General features: G+C 44.3%; 2 protein-coding genes across 2 annotated transcripts; one reads left to right on the top strand and one right to left on the bottom strand.

The window, feature by feature from the left end:
- The first annotated feature begins 629 nt into the window (after nucleotides 1-629).
- Nucleotides 630-5,554, top strand: LOC124655634 (eukaryotic peptide chain release factor GTP-binding subunit ERF3A-like). The gene is made up of 16 exons (XM_047194498.1): nucleotides 630-708; nucleotides 815-868; nucleotides 971-1,045; nucleotides 1,202-1,313; nucleotides 1,423-1,468; nucleotides 1,543-1,614; nucleotides 1,824-1,886; nucleotides 1,981-2,135; nucleotides 2,793-2,857; nucleotides 3,164-3,314; nucleotides 3,467-3,581; nucleotides 3,677-3,812; nucleotides 3,973-4,037; nucleotides 4,597-4,782; nucleotides 4,881-4,953; nucleotides 5,499-5,554. The coding sequence occupies exons 1-16, from the start codon at nucleotides 630-632 to the stop codon at nucleotides 5,552-5,554; spliced, it is 1,503 nt and encodes a 500-aa protein (XP_047050454.1).
- Nucleotides 5,555-12,406: 6,852 nt separating this feature from the next.
- LOC124655635 lies at nucleotides 12,407-19,487 on the bottom strand. Its single transcript, XM_047194499.1, has 15 exons — nucleotides 19,363-19,487; nucleotides 19,053-19,110; nucleotides 17,182-17,490; nucleotides 15,783-17,121; nucleotides 15,291-15,442; nucleotides 15,065-15,200; nucleotides 14,368-14,438; nucleotides 14,209-14,268; nucleotides 14,052-14,099; nucleotides 13,841-13,939; nucleotides 13,289-13,720; nucleotides 12,995-13,168; nucleotides 12,799-12,897; nucleotides 12,614-12,707; nucleotides 12,407-12,526 (listed from the first exon to the last, which is right to left on the bottom strand). The coding sequence occupies exons 1-14, from the start codon at nucleotides 19,485-19,487 to the stop codon at nucleotides 12,654-12,656; spliced, it is 3,156 nt and encodes a 1,051-aa protein (XP_047050455.1). The 3' UTR covers nucleotides 12,407-12,526; nucleotides 12,614-12,653.
- Nucleotides 19,488-22,026: the final 2,539 nt, after the last annotated feature.

Here is a 22,026-nt window from a genome sequence, read left to right on the forward strand (position 1 = left end):
GGACAGATTTTTTAGGCTGGCAGGCATCCACCTGCATCCCTACATGTACTATCCGTTCCATAATAAGTCTCTTTTTTTAGCAATTACTATATCCGTCTCAAGAAATAAGGCGCACGCGTATTTCAAAACGAACTTTGACCATAAAAATTGAGCAACAAAATCTTAATTATATTATATGTAATTAGTATCGTTGGATTCGTATTAAAAAACATCTTCTAATGATGCTAGTTTCATACAAATAATTTTTATATATTTAAAGTAATTCTTAGTTAAACAAAAAACACGTAAAACAAAGGCGTCTTATTATTTGAATCGAAGGGAGTATTAGCAAACTAAAATTATGAAATCAAGTAATAATACTAGCTAGTAATAGTAATTACCAACAGAGAACCCCCGTGTACTGCAGGTTAATTTCACACTCGTTAAAAATAAAATAAAACTCGTCTCGAAAAGAAAAAAAAACTGGGCTGAAGAGAGAAGACGTGGCCGCCCCGCGCGTTTGCCATCCTACAGAACAAGTATAAAAGCGAAGACAATCTTGCATACTACTGTCGTCGCCCAAAACCCGCTGCATGTCCACGAACACAGAAACCCTAGCTAGACGCAGTGCTCTCCTGCTGGCTCGCGGGATGGTGGACGACGGCGCGGAGCCCTCCCATTGCTATGGCGCTGAGTCCTCGCGTGCTGCTGCTCTCCACGCCGCGCAAGGTCCTGGTCCTGGCTCGACTCCGTTTTACTCGGATTTAGCAACGCTCATGTTGGTAGCCGCTTCCATGGAAAGGATTAAGTTCTAACCTGTAACTGGAACTGTCAGGTATCAATGGCATTCAATCATCACTTGAGTCCTTGGAGTTGAACCACACAAACGGTACAGTGGCCCTTCTTCAGATTGTTAGTACTGGCCGCTCTAATTTATTTCCGCGAGTTCCACCAGCAACCCTGACTTGTGTGTTGTGTATCATCAATCCAGCTGCTGCCAATGAGGATGGTCAAATGGAAGAGGAAACAAAGCGCCACTTGAATCTGGTTCTCATCGGCCATGTTGGTAAGTTAGTCTTCTTACATATGTGATACTCCCTTTTTACTCACTTTCTCTTATTAGTATAAATAGGAACAGTACCGGTGAGTTGTCTTCTCTAGTAGTATCAGTGTTGCTGATTTCTTAATGAATGTACTGAGGTTTTAATTTTGTTCGATCCAGATGCTGGAAAATCAACTGCTGGAGGCCAAATATTGTTGTTGAGTGGTCAAGTCGATAAACAGACCATTAAGAATTATGAAGAAGAAGCAAAGAAAAAAAGACGAGAAAGCTGGTTAGTACACTATAACTTTGCCAGGCTAAGCTACTTCCTTCGCCCCAAAATACAATATGGTGGAACTAGTCTTTTATTCTGTAATAATCTTCTGAATACTTAATTGCAGGTATATGGCTTATATTATTTATACAAATGAGGAAGAGCGACTTAAGGTACCTATCTCTTTCATACGGCTGCATGCTTGGCCAGAAAACTCTGTATGTAGTTTTGACACTTGTTCTTGCAGGGGAAGACCGTCGAAGTTGGTAGAGCCCACTTTGAGACTGAAAATACAAGATTCACTATTTTGGATGCACCGGTACTACTTCTCTTTCACATGTAACATTGATAATTGTTAGCTTTTTTTCTTCTTCCATGCACCACACTATTTTGTGTAACTGGTCTCTTCTAGCTTGCAATAGCTGATGAACCGAATTCTTGTTTAATGTACAGTATTTGTTTACTTGCAATAGTTGTATTCTTGTTTCTTGTACACTGTTTGTTTACCATGGTGATCTGAATTTGCAGGGTCATAAATGTTATATACCAAATATGATAGCTGGTGCATCTCAAGCTGACATTGGTGTTCTGGTAACAACAGGGGCATGGGCATTGCTATTTTCATTTCCTTTGGCCGTTTCACCCATAGTGAATATTTTCCTTTTTCCTTTTCTTTTCTTTTCAGGTCATATCTGCTCGAAAAGGTGAATTTGAAGCTGGTTATGAAAGTGGAGGGCAAACACGTGAACATGTACTGCTTGCAAAAACTCTAGGTGTTGCTAAGTTGATTGTTGTCATCAACAAGATGGATGAACCTACAGTACAATGGTCTAAAGAAAGGTATGCCCGGTGGGACATACCTTGGTATTACATTTTCTGAATTGGAAGATCCAAATATTACAGCAGGTACATAAAGTTGGAGCAAAATAATTAATTTTAGAAGAAAGTCCATTTTTTATCCTTGAACTTTTGGGAAAGTTTACTTTTTATCCTAAAAGTTATTTTTAGTCTAAAACGGACCTTGAACTCTTAGAATAGTTCACTTTTCATCCCTTATCAGTCGTGTTGAGCAAATCACTGACGTGGAATGAAGAAACAGTCAACCAACTGAATCGGTTTTGAACCAGACCAATCCCAAGCTAGCGGAGATGTCGAACACAACATCTCAATACAAAAAAAAAACCTTGTGTTTCTTAACCAGTTCCTCGTCCGATTTATTTATATCCTAATTCACTTGAAGCGTTGCGCCACGAAGGCCCGAGTGCTTTGCCTATCTGCATCGTCCGTTCTCTCTGTCGTTGCACCATTGCTTTGAGGTTTTGATCATCCATGGCAAATATTTGCCTGGCTCAACCGGAATAAGGACTAAAAATAAATGATTTTGAGAGTTTAAGGTTTATTTTGAACCAAACAGAAGTTTTATGACCAAAAGTAAACTTTCACTAAAATTTAAGGACCAAAAGTGTACTTTCTTCTTAATTTTATTATTTGTTTTAGGTATGATGAAATTGAAGGGAAAATGGTTCCTTTTCTCAAATCTTCAGGATATAATGTTAAGAAAGGTATTATTCTGCTTTTGACACAGTTACAAGCTGGATATGTGCAATTGCTTTCTGCGGTGCTTTGTGTTAGTAAACTGTGCCTTCAACATCCATGTGTTCATGTGTTGATGGTTTTTTCAAGTCACTTTCTTGGCCATCGATCCTAAGTTGACACCTGCCTTGTGCTTCGCACGGTGTGGCATTAGGATTTTGTTGAGTTATAAGAGGTTATATTGTTCTTGTGTATATCTTGGTTAGGTAACGTACTGTGGTGATGTATAGCCAACCAGATGCGATTTCTTACTATTTCATTGGTTTTGTTATCAGACGTCCAGTTCTTGCCAATATCTGGTCTTTGTGGAACCAATATGAAGACCAAGATGGATAAAAGCATTTGTAGTTGGTGGGATGGTCCGTGCCTTTTTGATGTTTTGGACCATATCGAAGTTCCTTTGTGTGACCACAAAGGTTCAGTAAGGTTTGAAGGCTATGCTCCTGTTTCATACACTCTTATTATTGTATGAGGCATGTGCTGAAAAATATATAAGATGCTTTGGACATGACTTCATCTCCAATATTTAAGTTTTGATTATTATCAATATATTGATGGTGACAATTTTAACAATGTAGGATGCCGATAATTGGTAAATATAAAGATCAAGGCACTGTTGGCACTGTTTTAATAGGAAAATTAGAGTCTGGGACTATCACAGAGGGTGACAGTTTGTTGGTTATGCCGAACAAGGTATTTTATTTTATCTCAATGTAACAATCTACCTCTGCCTGTTCTACTTGGGACTATGCAATTCAGTTTGGGTGTAATGTCTCTTGTTCGAGCAGTCCAACGTAAAAGTCATTGGTATAAGCTTGGATGAGAGGAAAGTACGGTGTGCTGGACCTGGTGAGAATGTTTGTGTCAAACTAAATGGAATTGAAGAGGAGGATATTATGGGTGGTTTTGTACTTTCCAGCATCAGTAAGTGCATTCTTCCAAAAATGTTAATATAGTATTAGGTTGTCATGATCATGATCCAGGTGCCTGTATTAAAAAAAAGTTAAAAGATTTGTGGAGGTTTCTTTACTTGCGTACTTGTGGTTTGCCTACAACTCATTTTTGATAATGCTTACACGTGCAGCTAATCCTGTTGGTGCTTTCGCTGAATTTAATGCTAAACTGCATATTCTAGAGTTGCTCGATAATGTAAGTGTTGCTTGATACTTTCACTTACATAAATAAGTTGTAGGAGACTAATTTTCATATTAGCATATTTTCTTCTGTCATTCATGCTTATATTTCATAATCAGCATTACATGGATGTACATCTTACTCTTGTTGGATTTCAATTTGCTGATAAGAGTACACTGGTGGTCCCTTTATCGAAAAAAAGAGTACACTAGTTATGCTTATGGGGATACAAATATATGCATTATTGCTTGAATGTGAAAGCATTTAGTTTAAGTGATAATTGGATTGACATTCACTGTTCAGTACTTAGCTTCTGCCATATTTCGTAAGCTCATTCTAGTAGCAACTTCTGTATATATTTGCGGATTTTCTTGCAATATCCAATAGCTAGAATGCTACATCGAGCATTGTTTTAGTTATTTTTTGTATATTTGATTTCTTTATATGGGTGATCACAAATTTCCATCACTCCAAGTATATGACTATTACTGCTACACAATTACGAATATTGGTGTTTCTCTTCCGTATGTTCATTGTTTTAACTAATTAACATTCTATGTTTGCAATATGCTAGGCTGTGCTCTCTGCTGGCTACAAGTCAGTTTTACATATCCACTCTGTTGTTGAGGAGTGTGAGATTGTTGATCTCATAGAGGAAATTAACATGAAGAAAATGAAAGAACCTTATCCAAAGAAAAAGAAGCCAAAAGGGAAGCTTATTTTTGTGAAGAATAATGCAGTTGTAGTTTGTCGCATTCGGGTGATAATCTGGAAACTCATTAGTACAGCATGAAACTCATTAGTACAACAGACCTTTTCATTGCTTGTAGAACTAACTGTATTGTGTCATGCAATTAGGTGAATAATTTGATATGCATAGAGAAGTTCTCTGATTACCCTCAGCTTGGAAGATTTACTCTACGGACAGAAGGCAAGTATACAAGCTTCAGAACATATTTTGTTTTACCTTCTAGGGTGAACACAACATAGTCTTTGTATTTTTAAACTGCTATTGATGCACCTTTTAACATTTATTCATAATTATTTTCAAAAAAAAAAAATTTCTTCATAATCCATGGCACTACTATACCACCAAGCTTACTATTATGAACATTTTAGTAGTTCATCCCCCCCCTTTCCCCAATGTTGAGAATAAGGTCCCAATATACATGTTTCTATGCAAGATAAGATATATGAAAAAATATAGAGAATCAGAATCAATTAAGCCTACCGCCTGCCCCTAACCAGTGACCTATGCTCTAATAGACAACCACCATCAGTTTTTGTATTTATTTAGAATCTTCCGACTTTGATTTTTTTCTTTGACTCATTTTCTAGTTATCCTTTTATCCATCATTTCTTTATCTTTGCATGCTAATACAAGTGTGTTGTGTTAAATCATTAAAAAACAACAACCTCTGAAAAAAGTGTGTGTTGTTAAATCTTAAAAAATTCCCTTTACCTGTGTTATTGCAGGAAAGACAATTGCTGTAGGGAAGGTTGTTGATGTTCCTTCCTCTGCAAGGTTTTAAGCTTAAGACAATTTTGATAGAATGAGGGATTGTGCAGAAACCGCTCTAACTCGAGCTTCCTAGAGAAACAAGACTGGAAATAAGCTAGTGAGAAACTGCATTCCAGTTCTTTCCAGCTTTCACCTTCCCAACTTATTGTTGTATGGGTTGTCTGATAAAAATCCTAAGTGCCCCTGGAATAACTTTGCATACCGATTAACTGATATTGGGCTAGTTGTTACAGTTTTGCCACATGTATGAGTACAAATTCAAATTCTAAAGATCATAAAGTGCTAAATACTGCAAACATACATACCCATGCAGTTGGCATATGTTTTGTTTTTGTTGTTTGCAGATACAACAATGTGAGGGTGTGGAAGAAATAGTTGTTTTTTCCTTTTGGAAAAAAAGTAAAGAAAGAGCTAGGACTGATGGATGAACGGAACTGAAACCTAAAACGATACAAGTACACTCATACTTGCACATTTTCCAACCTACTATCCTCATACACACGTAACATAACTAGGGCCTACACAAAGGAAAGCCTTAATTTGCTATCTTCTAGCTGTTCTACTAATCAATTACTCCTTCCTTGGCACTCCACTACAGGAAAATAGAACTCTGTCGAGTGCTACACTTGGCAAAAAAAACTGTCAGCAAATAGGATTTACCGAGTGTATTTTGTTTGGTTTACCGAGTGTTTTCCCCTTCATTCAGCAAAATAGAACTACTCACGGAGCATGATGGAGGCGGTGGTGTCGATGGAGAAGACTTCCGGGGGCACTTCCCCGTTCCGGCGGCGTGCCGGAACAGAGATTCTGTCCCTCGAAACGGAGTTTCGCGATGGCGGCGGTGCCCCTGGAGTCTTTCTGGAGTATGATTGATTTATATAGGGTTTTCGCGTCGCGAAGAATATATAGGCGAAAGGGCGGCGTCGGAGGGGTCCCGAGGGGCCCACCCCATAGCTGGGCGCGCCCCCCTCTTGGCTGCGCCGCCAGGTGGTGTGGGGCCCCCTTGGCCCCTCTCCGTCTCTCCTTCGGTGTTCTGGGTCCGTCTCGGTAAAATAGGAGGTTTGGCTTTTGTTTCGTCCAATTCCGAGAATATTGCCCGAACAGCTTTTCTGGAACCAAAAACAGCAGAAAACAGGAACTGACACCTTGGCATCTCGTTAATAGGTTAGTGCCGAAAAATGCATAAAATCATTATAAAGTGTGAGCAAAACATGTAGGTATTGTCATAAAACTAGCATGGAACATCAGAAATTATAGATACGTTGGAGACGTATAAGTAGGCAGCTCACAAGATCTAAACATGATGGCATAATAGGAGAAGACAACCATCTAGCTACTGATATGGACTCATAGTCCAAGGATGAACTACTCACGCATCAGTCCGGAGGCGGGCATGGTGATATAGAGCCCTCCGGTGATGATTCCCCTCTCCGGCATGGTGCCAGAGGAGATCTTCTGAACCCCCGAGATAGGGTTGACGGCGGCGGCGTCTCTGGAATTGTTCTCGTATTTTGGCTATCGGTGCTAGGGTTTTTGGAGACGAAGGAATAAATAGGGGGCAGCGTCGGGGGAGCCAGGGGCTCCCTCCCCACATGTCGGCGCGGCAGTGGGCCCCCCGCGCCTCCCTATGGTGTGGGCCCCCTGCTGGCCTTCCTCGACTCTTCTTCGGTCTTCTGGAACACTCCGTGGAAAATAGGGCCGTGGGCTTTTGTTTCGTCCAATTCCGAGAATATTTGTAAACCAACTTTTCTGAAATCAAAAACAGCAGAAAACAAGAACTGGCACTGTGGCATTTTGTTAATAGGTTAGTCCCAGAAAATGCATAAAAACATTATAAAGTGTGAATAAAACATGTAGGTATTGTCATAAAACTAGCATGGAACATAAGAAATTATAGATACGTTAGAGACGTATCAGCGGCCCCAATTTTTTAACTTTTTTAAAAATGATTTAACCCAGCAGTAATAAACAACATAATACACCAAAATAAAAGGCATAAATAATTATAATTATGTAGAATATTTAAAATACTATAGAATCTTGAAAATATCAAAAAATATAAATTAGATGTCTATTTTGATCGGTACAATGTGTAGATTAACAATATGACATCCATTATTCATACAAGAAAATGATACATAATTATCTTTTCACAATCTTCTTGCCCTTCTATCTTGCGGTTGAATAATTTAGCTCCGGAACTTCTAGACTTCTTCTCTTGAATGGACGGCCTTTAGGTAGGGTGGTCCCGCTTCTTCTTGTTGTGTATGGTTCTTCATCATCATCGTCGTCATCTTCCATCTTCGGATCGCCGTACTGGTCAAAGTCTAGCTCGTTGGCGGCTCCATCCATTCCGATGATGCTCCTTTTACCTCTCCTCACGACAACACGGCTGGGCTTTTGCGGGTCGGTAATGAAGAAGCATTGGTCCGCTTGGGAAGCTAGTACCCATGGCTCATATTTCGCGGTGACCTTTGCGCCCGCTGTCTTGGATTTGGCTTCGGGTATAACCATGGTGGTGAAATGCCGGTCTTCTTTTACGATTTTCTTGGCTCACCTGACATGGAACATCGGCACATTCTCTCCGGCGTAGCTCAGCTCCCAGATCTCCTCGATCTTTCTGTAGTATCTCTGCTTGATGTCACCGGTGTAGGACTCCATCGTTACCCCGGAGTTCTGATAATCGCTCTTCATGTCCTTTTCCTCGGTGTAGAATGTGTAGCCGTTGATATCGTACACCTGAAATGTCATCAGGTTGTGTTCGGCGCCCTGTGACAAGGGGAATATGAGATTTTCTTCCGCAGAAGAATCCTCGTCTATAGGGTACGTCAGCATCTTGTCCTTGAACCACCGCGTGAAGGTTGAGTTGTGCTCTTTGATTATATCTCTGTCCTTCCTCTGTTGGCCCTGATCATTGTACGTCGTGGCGATGAAGGTTTTGTGCTCTACCACCCAAGGATCGACCACATCTATGTGTTGTAGCGCGACTAGGTTTGCTCTTTCAAAGTCGGCGATTCGACCCTTGAAGTCGACATGCATTTCGCGGCTACCCTCGCGGTGACCCCATCCAGCGAGCTTCCCGAGGTGCCTGTTTACGGGCAGACCGACGGGATTCTCGATTTCTAGTTAACTCATGCAGAAGGAGATGCACTCTTCGGTCAGAAAGCCCTTGGCTATGCTTCCATCTGGACGTGCCCTGTTGCGAACGTACCCTTTGATGACACCATTCATCCTTTCGAACGACATCATGCTGTGCAGGAACGTCGGCCCCAGCTTGGATGATATCCTCCACGATATGTACCGAGCAGATGCACCATAACGTCGAAGAATGCGGGCGGGAAGTACATCTCAAGCTCGCACAGTATCACCACGATCTCTTCCTGTAGCCTTCTAAGTTGCCTCACGCCAACAGACTTCCGAGAGATGACGTCGAAAAAGTTGCATAGGCCAAAAAGCGTTACACGGACGTGCGCGTCCATGATTTCACGGATTGCAACCGGAAGTATCTGCGTCATCAGCACGTGACAGTCATGAGACTTCATCCCGCTGAACCTCTGCTTCGCTTTGTCTAGGTACCTTCTTATCTTCCCCGCGTAACCGTAAGGAAGTTTTACTCCTAGGAGACAGTCGAAAAACTGCTCGATCTCCTTCTGACTTAGAGTGAAGCACGCGGGGGGCAGTAATATTCAATATTTTTGGCCTTTTTGCCCTTGCGACGACTTTGAGTGTCCTCCGCCTCATCATCGTCATCGTCATCATCATCATTAGGGCGTCTCGCATGAAGCTCCTCCCTGATCCCAATTGATTGCAAGTCGTACCTTGCTTTCGGCCCATCTTTGGTCTTCTCTGGCATATTGAGGAGGGTACCAAGCAGACTCTCGCACACGTTCTTCGTGATGTGCATGACATCAAGGCTGTGGGGCACACGGAGGATCTTCCGGTACGGCAAGTCCCAGAAAACAGACCTCGTCTTCCATACCTTAAGCAGCGGCTCTGGCGCCTTTCGCTTCTTTCCCGGCGGTGGGCACTCTTTCCAATTTTTCAATAGCTCGTCTATTTGCTCGCCGCTTCTCGTACGTGCCCGTCTTCGGGGTTTGTCTTGAGCATCGAACAGATCATTGCGTTTCCTCCATGGGTCATCCTCGCGAAGCTACCTTCGATGTCCCATGAACACCGTTTTCGAGGACACGGGATCTCTATCTAGCTGGCGGTACGTTGTGTCGTCCATGCACCTGACGCATGCATTGAATCCGTGGACCACCTACCCCGCGACATATCCGTAACCGAGAAAGTCGTGCACCGTCATGAGCAGTGCGTCTCTCATAGGGAAATATTCTTCCGCGGCGGCGTCCCATGTATTGGCAGGCGTGTCCCATAGCATGGCTAGCTCCTCTTTCAGAAGCCCCATATACAGATTGATGTCGTTCCCTGGTTGTTTCGGCCCTTCAATTAGCATACTCATTTGAATGTACTTCCTCTTCATGCACAACCAGGGGGGGGTTGTACATCCACACAAACACGGGCCGAGTGCTATGCGTGCTGCTCCGGCTGCCAAACGGATTGACTCCATCGGTGCTCGCGCCCAGCCTTATGTTCCTAGGATCGTCTCCAAATTCTGGGTACTCGAGGTTCAACGCATTCCACTGGCTAGCATCCGAAGGGTGTCTCAACATCCTGTCCTTTTTCTTTTTGTCCGGATCATCTGCGTCATCTTCTCCCTTCCTCATCTCCGAGTGCCAGCGCATTAGCTTTGCTTTCTTAGGATCCGCGAAATACCGCTGCAGACGAGGAGTGATCGAAAAGTACCACACCACCTTCCGAGGAGCTTTCTTCCCCTTCTTGTACCGACTGACGCCGCACTCCAGACATATGGTAGACTCCGCGTGCTCATTCCGATAAATGATGCAATCGTTCAAGCACACATGGTATTTCACATGCGGTAAATCCAGAGGACACACGATTTTCTTGGCCTCCTCGATACTAGTCGGACACGTGTTACCTTTGGGAAGACGTTCGTGCCAGAATGACATGTTGTCATTGAAGGATGTGTCGGTCATTTTGTGCTTTACCTTCATCTCCAGAGCCATGAGCGTTACTTTCAGGCGGGTATCCTCCGGCCTGCATCCTTCATACAATGGAGTAACCGCTTCTACCTCCAGTTGATCCATCTTGGCTTTCTCTCGGGCGGCAGCTCTTGCGTTACTCGTCTGCTTGAGAAGCAGCTCTTGAAGATAAGGGTCCCGCACCCGGTCCATCGACGATGGTCCATCGTCTTCATCTTCATGATCGTCATGATGACCTCCATCTTGATCTTCCTCATCATCGGGTCCAGGATCTCCTACATTGTGATCATGATCATCTCCGGGATCTTCTACATCCTGATCATGTCCGGGATCTTCTACATCCTGATCATGTCCGAGATCTTCTACATGGTGCTCACCTCCTTCCTTATTTCTTGTTGAAATCCTATGGACAAATTCATAATCATCTTCGTCGCCTTCCCACCGATAGCCATCCATGAAACCACGCATGAGAAGGTGGTCCCGCACCATATCGGCTTTAGGGTCCATAAGGCTCGTCGGCTTGCATCTTCGACACGGACATCTTATCTCCTTTTGGTTATTTTTAATCATCTCGGCCGTCGCGGCTTTCAAAAACCTAGCCACAACGCCTTCGCTCATCATGCGGACCATGGTCGCCTGCGGGTATAGATAAAATGGATATCTTAGTATACCAAAAGAAAATTTTGGCATGACCTTCCCTAAATTTTTTGGCATGACCTTCCCTAAAAATAGGACATATGTAGTATGCCCATTATTCACCGAAACGGAAATGAATCAACGTTTCGGCAAAATATTGGCAACTCCATCGCATTTCTAATCCCTGCAAACAAAAACATGCAACACATGTGTGGAGGCTTTGCATATACAACACATGCATGTGGAGGCTTCGCATACAACACACATATGCACGTGACGCTCGCGCATGCACAACACATGCGGAGCTTTCGCATAACATATATGTACACACACGTGTGCAAGACGATCGTAACCGGTCACACACAAAGCATAAAACCAACAAAGTTACCGATACGGCGAGACCGAGAGTGTTGGATGAGGAAAAAAGTTGATATTGAGTAGGTATTGAGCTATAGAAAGTTTCACCCTTACTTACCTACGAAGAAAATTAAGTTTACCACTTAATTTGGGTGAATGAAGAGGTCAAAATGAGGTGGGGAGGAGGAGCAACACGACCAGATCCAGATTTGGTGGGAGGTGGTGGTGGAAGATTGTTTGGGGAAAGTGGGTGGCACATGTGAGTGGAGGGGGAAAAGCGGGAAATGGTCCCAGGGTTAGCGGTGGCGCACCACGTAGCCGTGCGCCCTCGCTAGGGTGACATAGCAATGGCGCACTGCTTCGTGGTGCGCCACTGCTCACCTAGTACCTGCAACCCACACCCCTGCCCAACTTAGCAGTGGCGCACCATGTTGGTGGTGCGCCATAGCTAGTAGTGGCGCACCACGGCAGTGCGCCATTGCTAAAGCCCTCATCTCTAAAGGGGCCCTGGCCACCTCCTAGCAGTGGTGCACCACTACGCCATGCGCCATAGGTAAGAAAAGTAGAAGTGGCGCACCTAGAAGACGTGCGCCACTATTAGTTTTGGGTAGGAGCTGGCCTCCTGCCAGGAATTAGTAATGGCGCACCACAAACAAGGTGCGCCACTACTACATTTGTAACAATGGCCCACTGTTTTGTGGTGCGCCACTGCTAAGTAGTAGTGGCGCACGGCCATCATGGTACGCCACTGAAGTCAACCTTATGGCTAGGCCTTTTCCTAGTAGTGAGAAGTATGAAGGTCGATGTTTTGGTTGCCCATATAAACCTTTGAGCACCTGACAAACAATCTCTTCGCACTTTTGTTCAATCTCTACTGGATTTCCAACAGTATTCAATTGGACAACCTCTGCTACAGTTTTTAGTTGCTGCAAAAGAAGATAAAGTTTCAACATATTTAGACCCATTGCATACAGATGTCAAACATAAAAAAACATGAAAAAGGTAAAAAATACCTTGGTATCCAAGAATGGTCCAAGTAAAGAAGACAATTTATCAATGAAAGATGGTTGTGCAGTTTGAATATCGGAACGAAAAAATTCTGACTGTCTACAACAACAAAAAACGAATATTTTTTTTACTGCAAGAACTAGAAGAAAAAACAAAACTAAAAAAAAGAGTAGGTCAAAGAAGATATAACCTGAACTCTGCTTGCATAAGACACATGCTTGAATTGTCTCCTTCCACTAGACTTATGCAAATCTGGCAATCTACTTTGTGAATATTGAGGTTCTTTTGTCTGCAACAACCAAACCAAATGAAAAGTTTTACTGAAGGAAGTACAAAAAGAAAACAAAACTAATAAAAAAAGATAGGGCAAAGAAGATACAAATAACCTGAACTTCACTTGCATAAGACACATGCTTCAATGGTCTTTTTCCAAAAGAATTCTCACTACACTTATCCAAATCTGCATAGTCTCTTATTCTGCTTCCTTTCCACACAAGAACTCGAGGCACAACTTCTGGTAGTGACTTTAATCCAAAATCAACTCTGTCAAGGTACGCAACCTGGAGAAACATCCACACACAAAACAAAACACACATCAGGATATATAATGATCAATAAAAGAAGAATGTTGTGCCATAAACTTGAAGAAAAAGATGTAGTGAGACTAAAAAATTACTTACAACAAGGATGTAGTGATTTCCTCCAAGTGTGATTTGCCTCTTTGCAGAAACTTTTACCGCTTTGCGGAATTTCTTGATACTGCTCACAAGCCAATCATACACAAATTTGCATAGATCATACTTCATGATATTAGCAACATCTCTAAACAAGTGCAAGTACTCTATGCTGGGTTGTAAGCTAGAATTTGGACAAAGAAAACTTTGAAACATAACAACCATGAAACAAATTAAAATATCCTTATCAGACAAATCTTCTTCAGACTTTAGCTTCTTCCCAAAATATGATACTTGAGGAATAGATGTGACATTGAAATGAGACAAGATGAAACTCCGCCCTGCTTCCCGGTCAGGCACAACTTCCAAACCACTATTTGGAATCTCAAGAATATTGCGAACTGTATCTTTGGTGACAGGAATGAAATTGCTTCGCAACTAGATTTCCGATGTCCTTGTATCAAATTTACCAGCAATCCACTTAACAAATCTGAGCGGAACATCAGTTTTCTCAAACTTCAAAAAACAACCAGCGCCATATTTGTCAATAACAGATACTAGTTGAGGTGTTAAAGACTTAGCAACAGTACTGAAATATTTGCCCGAGTAACGAGTGAAAACAGGTTGCTCATGACTCTCTGTTTTTTGCTTCTTGAACTACAGAAAGATAAGCACAGAAATGGCATTTCAAAAAAAAAAAGAATGAAAAATAGATAAGCATTCCAGTACAGCACATGTTCAAAAAATTCAAGACTTGACTGAGTTGAACCTTATCAATAAGACTAGCGGTCAACCTCCTCTTCAATTGTTTTACTTGCTGCATAAAAACACACACATAAGAGAAACCCATGACTACATAGGCTTGTACACTATAATTATAGTCAGAAAACATAACTATCTCCAAGCTAGTAGATAAGAAAACCTACATTGCTAATATAAAACTTGAGCAGTGCTTCATCAAACTTGGCATCCTTTAAAGCTTTCTCCTGCAAAAATTCAAATGCAATTCAAAAAGAAAACACGACAAAAATATGGATGAAAAAGTCGCAAAACATGCTTTACCACTCATATAAACTTATGTTTACCTTTGAAAACTCATCACTCTCACCGTCAGTGAGCGCATCTTCATAGAATTTGACATTATGCTTCTCAGATCCTGGAGGTGAATCAGATTCATCTCCATATATGCTTCCAATAAAAAAATCCATTCTGAATTACTGCCACAAACAAAAGGACACCCTGTACATGAAGATGAACATAACTTACAGCAGATGAAACATAGCCATCACATCTAAAAAAACAGGCTAAGATTGGCCAACCACAGAAGAACACCATAATCCGTGTAACTTGCCCAAATACTTCACACTATTGCAGCTTGTAAGATGGTCTACAAAACAATATCTCCTGGATCCCATAGCAGCCTCAGTCCTCTAATACTATGCTCATTATTGAGTCTGAGGCCTTTTGGTCTGAACACATATAATTCAGATTTGCACACTAATTCAGACAAAACAACACAGAAAATCGGGTAGCTAACATCCTACAAAAATCAGGCTAACATGGGACCAAAACTAACGAACTAACACAATCATGCTAACATCCATGAGGAGCCTAGCGGTTGTATGCAGAGTCAACATCCATGAAAGCCTATCGGGGTGTATGCAGAGCGAACATCCATGAAAGCATAGCGGAAAATACAAGCTCAAAATACATGAACAAAAATACAGGAATCAGCACGCATGAACAGAAATCAGCACGCATCCATGAAGGGAACCAGCTTACCAGCCCCTTCGCAGTAGCCGCGCCCTCGAGTAGCCGCGCCCTCTCCGACGAAATCAGCAACAAAATCACCACTGCTCCGCAACCTCAGCGCCCCTCGCTGGCTCCACCAAACCTCTGCCGTAGCCGCGGGCGCCTTCTACGACGAACAATCAAGGACAACACGAAAAATTAGCTCCGCCTCCCTGTACTGGTACCGCACCACAACCCCACCGACGAATCAGCTCACCGCCTCCTTGCCGCCGACGCACCGCGGCACCGCGCCGCCTCCCTTCCCGCCGACGCACCATGGGACCGTGCTGCCTCCCCCCAACCGCCTTCCTCCCACCTCTCCCCCTCCGCCCAAATGAAGAACACAGTAGAAAAGGGGAAATGGAAATCCTACAAAATCGAAATATAACAGAAAAGTAAAACCGAGAAAAACCAAACCGAAAAATAAACCAGAAAACCCGGGTCGGGTAGGGACGCGGGACACGAGCCTCAGCCAGGCAGACTTAACGCGACACGAATCGTAAAGCGCGGAACGAACGGCTCGCGATTCGACTGACAATGAAAAGCAAATCAGTCGACTGATTTGTAGCAAATCTGTATATCTATATACACTGTTAAAAAAACTAGGCCAAATCGGCGACAAAAACTAGGCCGAATCGGCCCAATCGGGTGGTTCTTAATTAAGCTTGGTCTTGAGATTGATCTATATCGGATGTTTCAATGAGTGAACCATTGAGCAAGACTTCCTTTAGTTCAGGTAGATTCTGTAGGCCAGAGAACTGATCTGACGACTCCCTGGACCACTCAACCTTAAGCAGCTCTAGTTCCTTCATAGTTTGTTCCCCAAAAAATATAGGTAAGCCGGAGACACTGCTGCAAGTAATGTCAAGGACCTTGAGCTGCAAATAAGATTCCACCTCATAGAAATCCGTTATGGTACAGAACCTGAGCTCATCTCCTTCAAGCTCCTGGAAACAAAGGCGGAGAATACATAATTCAGATAGCTCGCCGAGGGAGTTAACGTCCTGTTTCTTCAACATGGCCATCTCCAAGTTCATCTTTGCGATCTTGCTTAAACCACTTACCGCAGGGGTCATGAGCTTGCTAAGCTGTCCCTCTCCAAGTCCATACAGTTTAAGGCTCCGCAGGCTGTTTTGAGGCAGGGCAATGCCATCGAAGCAACCTTGACTAGAGTTCTTGTCGAACTGCACCGACAAGGATTCCAAGCTGGTATGAACTGAGATGGCAGACCAAAACTTTTTCCTGTTGCTCTTGTCGATACCGGATACTCCAAGCTTGTGCAGTTGGGTAAGCTTCTTGAGATCTTCCAGAAAGATCTTTATCCCTGAAGATCTAACATTGACAACACCAAGTGTGTGCAACGGCGTCAGTTTCCGGATTCCTTGAGGCATTTGAATGCCAACCAAGTGACAACGACCTCTGCTGTAATGGGACAACCGGGACACTGGAAGGCGAGGTGCCTCTGTTGGAGTAGTGGTGCCGACACGGATGTATTGCAGCTTCTCTAACTTGGTGACGCTCGCGGGCAGGGTGACTATGGACGTGCCTCTCAGGTCCAGACTCTGGAGCTGCCTCAGATCACCTATTGAACTTGGTAGTTGACAGATTTCATTGTGTCCTCGAAGTGAGAGGAATTTCAGGCGAGGAAACCACTTCATAATCTTCTTAAGATCATTGTACTCTACATGTAATGCATCCTCTAGATCAAGCACCCGAAGCAGCTTCATACCTGCAGAGATAAAGAATTTTTCCCATTTTCCGGACACTGTTAGTGACCGTAGTTTGGAGAAGTCAATGCTGTTATAGACAATTTCGTCCCTGACCCAGCTTTCTGATATGACAAGGTGACGCCCTGTGCGCTGGGTGGTAGGGGCACAACTGCCATCCAGTTCAAACACAAGGTTCTCTTCCATTCGTTTTGAGACGATGTACTCCCGGAAAAAACCATTTACTTCGCATGAGACCATCCTTGTAGCACCCAACACCACTGAGGATCCCTTCTGGACTATGCTCTGATTGAGGAGGTTGGAGAATTGCTCCTCCCCGTTCTCTTCCGCAGTTTTGTCATGGTTATCCTTGGAGTAACCCTCTGCAATCCACCTCCGTACTAGGCGCCTCCGACGAATGAGCTGTTTTGGAGTGAAGATTGACAGGTAGAAGATACATGGCTTGAGGGAATCTGGGCAGTTGCGGAAGTAGGACTGCACCCAATAAAATAGACCCGATAGAAGGGCAAACTCTCTATTAGTTTCCAACTCTTGCACAAAGTTATCATTGATATAACGTTCCCGATCCTTAATTCGAACTCTCCTTCTGGCAATCGAGCCAGCTATTTCTACTATAACTCTGGGAATTCCGCCACATTTCGAAAGAAGTTCCTCAAGTACCGAAAACTCAGACGTTTCCATCATAGATTTCTGTTGTTCAAAAAAAGAGTTAATATCAGTTAGAATGCAAATCAGATACACGACCGTAGAGTACTTTCATTAGTGTTATTGCCAGATATAATTAAAGTATACAGGTCGTGCAGTTTCCTTTTTTTCGAGAGCACGCGCAAAGCGTGCCTTATCTTTATAGAAGAGAGCAACAACATTTACAAGACTCGGCGACCAGATGCGAACAGGCCCGGCCCTAACTTTTTCGGGGCCCTTGGGCAAAGTCGACAAAAGGGCCCCTTAAGACCAATACATGTGTACACATAACAAGATATATAACTATATATATGCATACTTTTACTTTTTTACATATATTATCATAGAAATAATAATAAAATGGTAGAAAAATATAATAAGTATTTTCTATTTGTTTGATTACCTCAAATAAAAACCAAATTACAACAACTCCACATATAATTATGCTTCAATGCTTCACAAAAAAGTTTCTTCGCACATTCCTAGATGCGGAATCATTGAGAACAATTTCAAGATCAATATATCCTTCTTCGCCATTACGAGTATCAGATGAAGGATGTAAACTTTATTACTACATGTTATCCTCGCTAACACTATCATCAAGATCTGCAATTACATTCAAAAAAATGTATTTAGTTACTTACTTACATTTTGCAAAACATGCTGCTAGTTAGTTACTTACATCCGAGGATTGTTCATTGACCTCGAGATCTCCTTATGTATTATCCTCATCATCTTGTCCAACATCAGGCATTTGCTTATTGCTATTGACAACACTACTTTTATCTGGAAAATACTTATTTAAAGCACCTCTTTGAGATTCAATAAATTTATATCTAGCTTCCTCTTTTTTCTTTTTCGCAATACCACACAACTATTTTGGCATTGTAACACCCATAGTGGTGCAAGAATTTACATTAAATTAAAACCCTAATTAAGAGAATAAGTCATGGATTAGATTAAGAAAGACAAGAGGCATTTAATTGAACTCACAGAGAGGCAGGACAGCAGGCTGCCGATTGGCGATCGGCCAGAAGGGGCGCAGGACGAGGCGATTAGGGACGGCAAGACGCGGAGCAAGAGACGAGGAACAAATGAAGAGACGAACAGTCTCGTGGGCTGCCGAAAGACTCGCTCGCTAGCGTTTCGTTCTTTTCTCGCTAGGTGCCTGGGTCTGTTCACATGTACTCTACTAATTCTTTTCAGACCCGTATAGCAAAGAAATACCTCCGATCTTGGGCCCCATCTGGCCTGGGCCCTAGGCGGCCGCCCATGGCTGCCATGGGTCAGGGCCGGCCCTGGATGCGAACATCATGTCCGAGAACCCACACACGCCCTAGCTCCGCCTAAGCCTACTCTCTCGCGACATCAAAACCTCTCCTAGCTCTCTCCCAAAGCTGGAACTCATCTCTGATCTCCTGCAACATTTGCTCCACGCTCCTTGTGTCCCCGAACGCTCTCGAGTTGCGTTGCTTCCAGAGCGTCCAAGCCGTGCAGATCACCATGGAGTCTCCTGTCAATCCTCCTCACTCGCTTGCGGGCCTCCGTCCACCATCTCTGCAGGTTACCAGTGTAGCCTGGATCCGCAATCTGCAGACTCGCACTGTGTAGCACCCTGCACCAAACCTGTCTCGCATAGGGACAAAGGGTAAGAATATGATCCACATTATCCTCCTCCTGGAGGCATGTGTAGCAAGCGTCCGGGCGCGCCTGGAGCCCGTGTCTCGCCCTTCTATCCGAGGTCCACAGGCGATATCTCAGCGCCAGCCATGCAAACATCTTGCACTTCATAGGAGAGAAGGAGCTCCACACTGGCCTACTCATGCTCCATCTCAAACTCCCCGGCAAAGCATGCCATAAGTATGTTTCGCCGAATACTTTCCGGAATCCACACCTTTCCGAGAGATGTGGTCCGGGCGACCCGCCTCCCTGTGCACCGATTCCACCGCCTCCCGGAGGGTCGGGCATTCCCTCCATAGCTCCTCCGTCATCTCACCCGACATGTCGTCTATCCATCCGTCCTCGCGGCGGCGCTTCTCCCACGAGCCTCTCGTTCCTCCTCCTGGTTGGGACCCTTGCCACGACTCCCGGAGCTAGCTCCATCGTACGTGAAGCCACCAATCCATCTATCCTTCCAGAAATAAGTTGAAAGTCCATCCCCAATGTCGAAGTGAGCAAGACGCTGAAACACCTCCTCTGCCTCTGGGTCCTTCAGACCTGGCAAGCCCTGCCAAGGCCTTGTTCTGTCAGTACGTCTAAGCCAGAACCATCTCACACGCAGCGCCAAACCTTGCAACCTCAGGTCCTTAACACCGAGGCCACCAAACTTCTTAGGCTTGCAAATGGATTTCCACGCCACAAGGCACTGACCCCCTCGGACCTCCTCCTTGCCCGCCCAAAAGAACGCTCTCATCCACTTGTTAATCTCTTCCAACAGCCATATGGGGGCCTCGGCTACAACCATTTGGTGCACAGCCCTAGCTGCCACCACAGAATTAACCAGCACAAGCCTCCCCTCTCGCCGGATGAGCCCTCTTTGCCATGCTGGCACGCATTTGATCACTTTGTCCAGCATCGGTTGCCATTCCACTTTCGTGAGCGGTCTAAGCGCTAACTGCAGCCCCAAATACCTTATTGGGAACCGTGCCAACTCACAACCCAGCATACTGGTAGCCCTCTCCTCATCCTCCTGCGAGCCACGAATTAGAGTAGCAGAAGTCTTCCTGAAGTTAACCTTCAACCCCGAAGCCTCCCCAAATAGGCCTAGGATCTGTCTCACGGCCCATAGCTCCTTGCACTCCGGTTTAAGGAAAATCACCACATCATCCGCATATATCGATATCCTCTGTAGGGGCGAAATAGCCGCAAGATTCCCAAAGAGCCCGTACTCCGTCGCCTTGGTAATCATGGCAGACAAGGCTTCCATAGCCGCGACAAAAAGCATGGGCGAGGTTGGATCCCCCTGCCTAAGGCCTCGTCCGTGAAAGACTCTATCTCCTGGCACTCCGTTCACCATGACTCTAGTGTTTGCCGTGTATAACAGCAGGGCGATCCATTTTAGGAATAGCGCGCCAAAACCCATTCTCCTCAGCACCTCAAATAGAAAGCTCCAAGAGATGGAGTCAAAAGCTCTCGCAAGGTCTAACTTCAGAAGCACACCCGTCTGTCTCCTCATGTTAATCTTCCTGGCCACTTGTCTCACAAGCACGAAGTTGTCATGTAAACTTTGATGCTTGATGAACGCCGATTGGTTCATACTCACAACCTCTCCGAGCCTCGAACGGAGACGGTTAGCGATAACCTTAGAGAAAAGTTTCGCAAAGCTATGGACAAGGCTGATGGGTCTGAAGTCCTTAGTCTCAATGGCCTCAGGCTTCTTGGGTATGAGCGTGATCAAAGCTCTGTTTAGTCTGGCAAAGCCCCTGCCATCTCCCACTCCCAACTTCATAATCCCAGCCAGAATGTCATGCTTAATGATTAGCCAGGCTCTTTGGTAAAACGCGCCAGTGAAGCCATCCGGCCCAGGTGCACGATCAAGTGGCATATCACGGATAGTGCTCCAAACTTCCTCCTCGGTGAACATGTTGTCTAACCCTGCGAGGTCCGCCACCGGAATGTCAAGAGCCTCCAGGTCAATGGAGTGGGCTCTAGTTTGCATGCTTCCCATAAGCCTCTGAAACTCCTCCGTGAACATCTCATTATTCCTCTCCTGAGTGGTCGCGGTTTCATCTCCCAATCTCACCGCTGATATATAGTTTTTCGTCCTTCTACCATTAGCCACAGCGTGGAACAGTTTAGTATTCGCGTCTCCTTCTCTCAGCCACCTGACTCTCGATCTTTGTCTCGCAATGGTACGCTCCAGGGACGCCAACCCTAGCACCACAAGTTTTAGCGTTTTCCTTAACCAGGCCTCCTCGGGAGAAAGTACTCTCGCTTCTTGAGCAACGTCAAACCTCAGAATCAAGATGTTAGCCATCGCAATTTTGAGTTTTATGTTTCCTACTTTTTTCTCACCCCACGCTTGGAAAAACTCCGCCGCATTGCGAAAAAGGGCATCAAGGCGTCTAAAGGGATCAATAATGCTGGGATCACAGACCCAAGCCTCTCTCAGGGCTCCGTCAAACCCCTCCAGGCTAAGCCAGAAGGCCTCAAATTTGAACCTCCTCTTTGGCTTGAAAGCCGCGCTAAGGGACAGGTGGATCGGGGCATGGTCCGAGACCGACGAGGAAAGGGCCTGCAGGATAGAATCTGGGTGCATCAGGTCCCAGTCCACCGAAACAAAGGCCCTATCAATGCGAGTTAGCGTGGGCACCGCCCTTTCATCACTCCAAGTAAACCTCCTGCCATGAAGGTAGAGATCCTTAACCTCCTGCTCTTGGACAAAATGCCGAAAGTTCGTCATCATGAATCTATCAAGGCGATCGTTATTCTTTTCCTCCGCATATAGGATCATGTTGAAGTCACCAAGGAGTAGCCATGGGCCCGGGCATAGGTTCCTTCTCTCCGAAAGCTCCTGTAGGAAGCTCAACTTATCCTCATGGG

The sequence above is a fragment of the Lolium rigidum genome, chromosome 5 (genome assembly GCF_022539505.1).
Source record: "Lolium rigidum isolate FL_2022 chromosome 5, APGP_CSIRO_Lrig_0.1, whole genome shotgun sequence".
Taxonomy (NCBI): Eukaryota; Viridiplantae; Streptophyta; class Magnoliopsida; order Poales; family Poaceae; genus Lolium; species Lolium rigidum.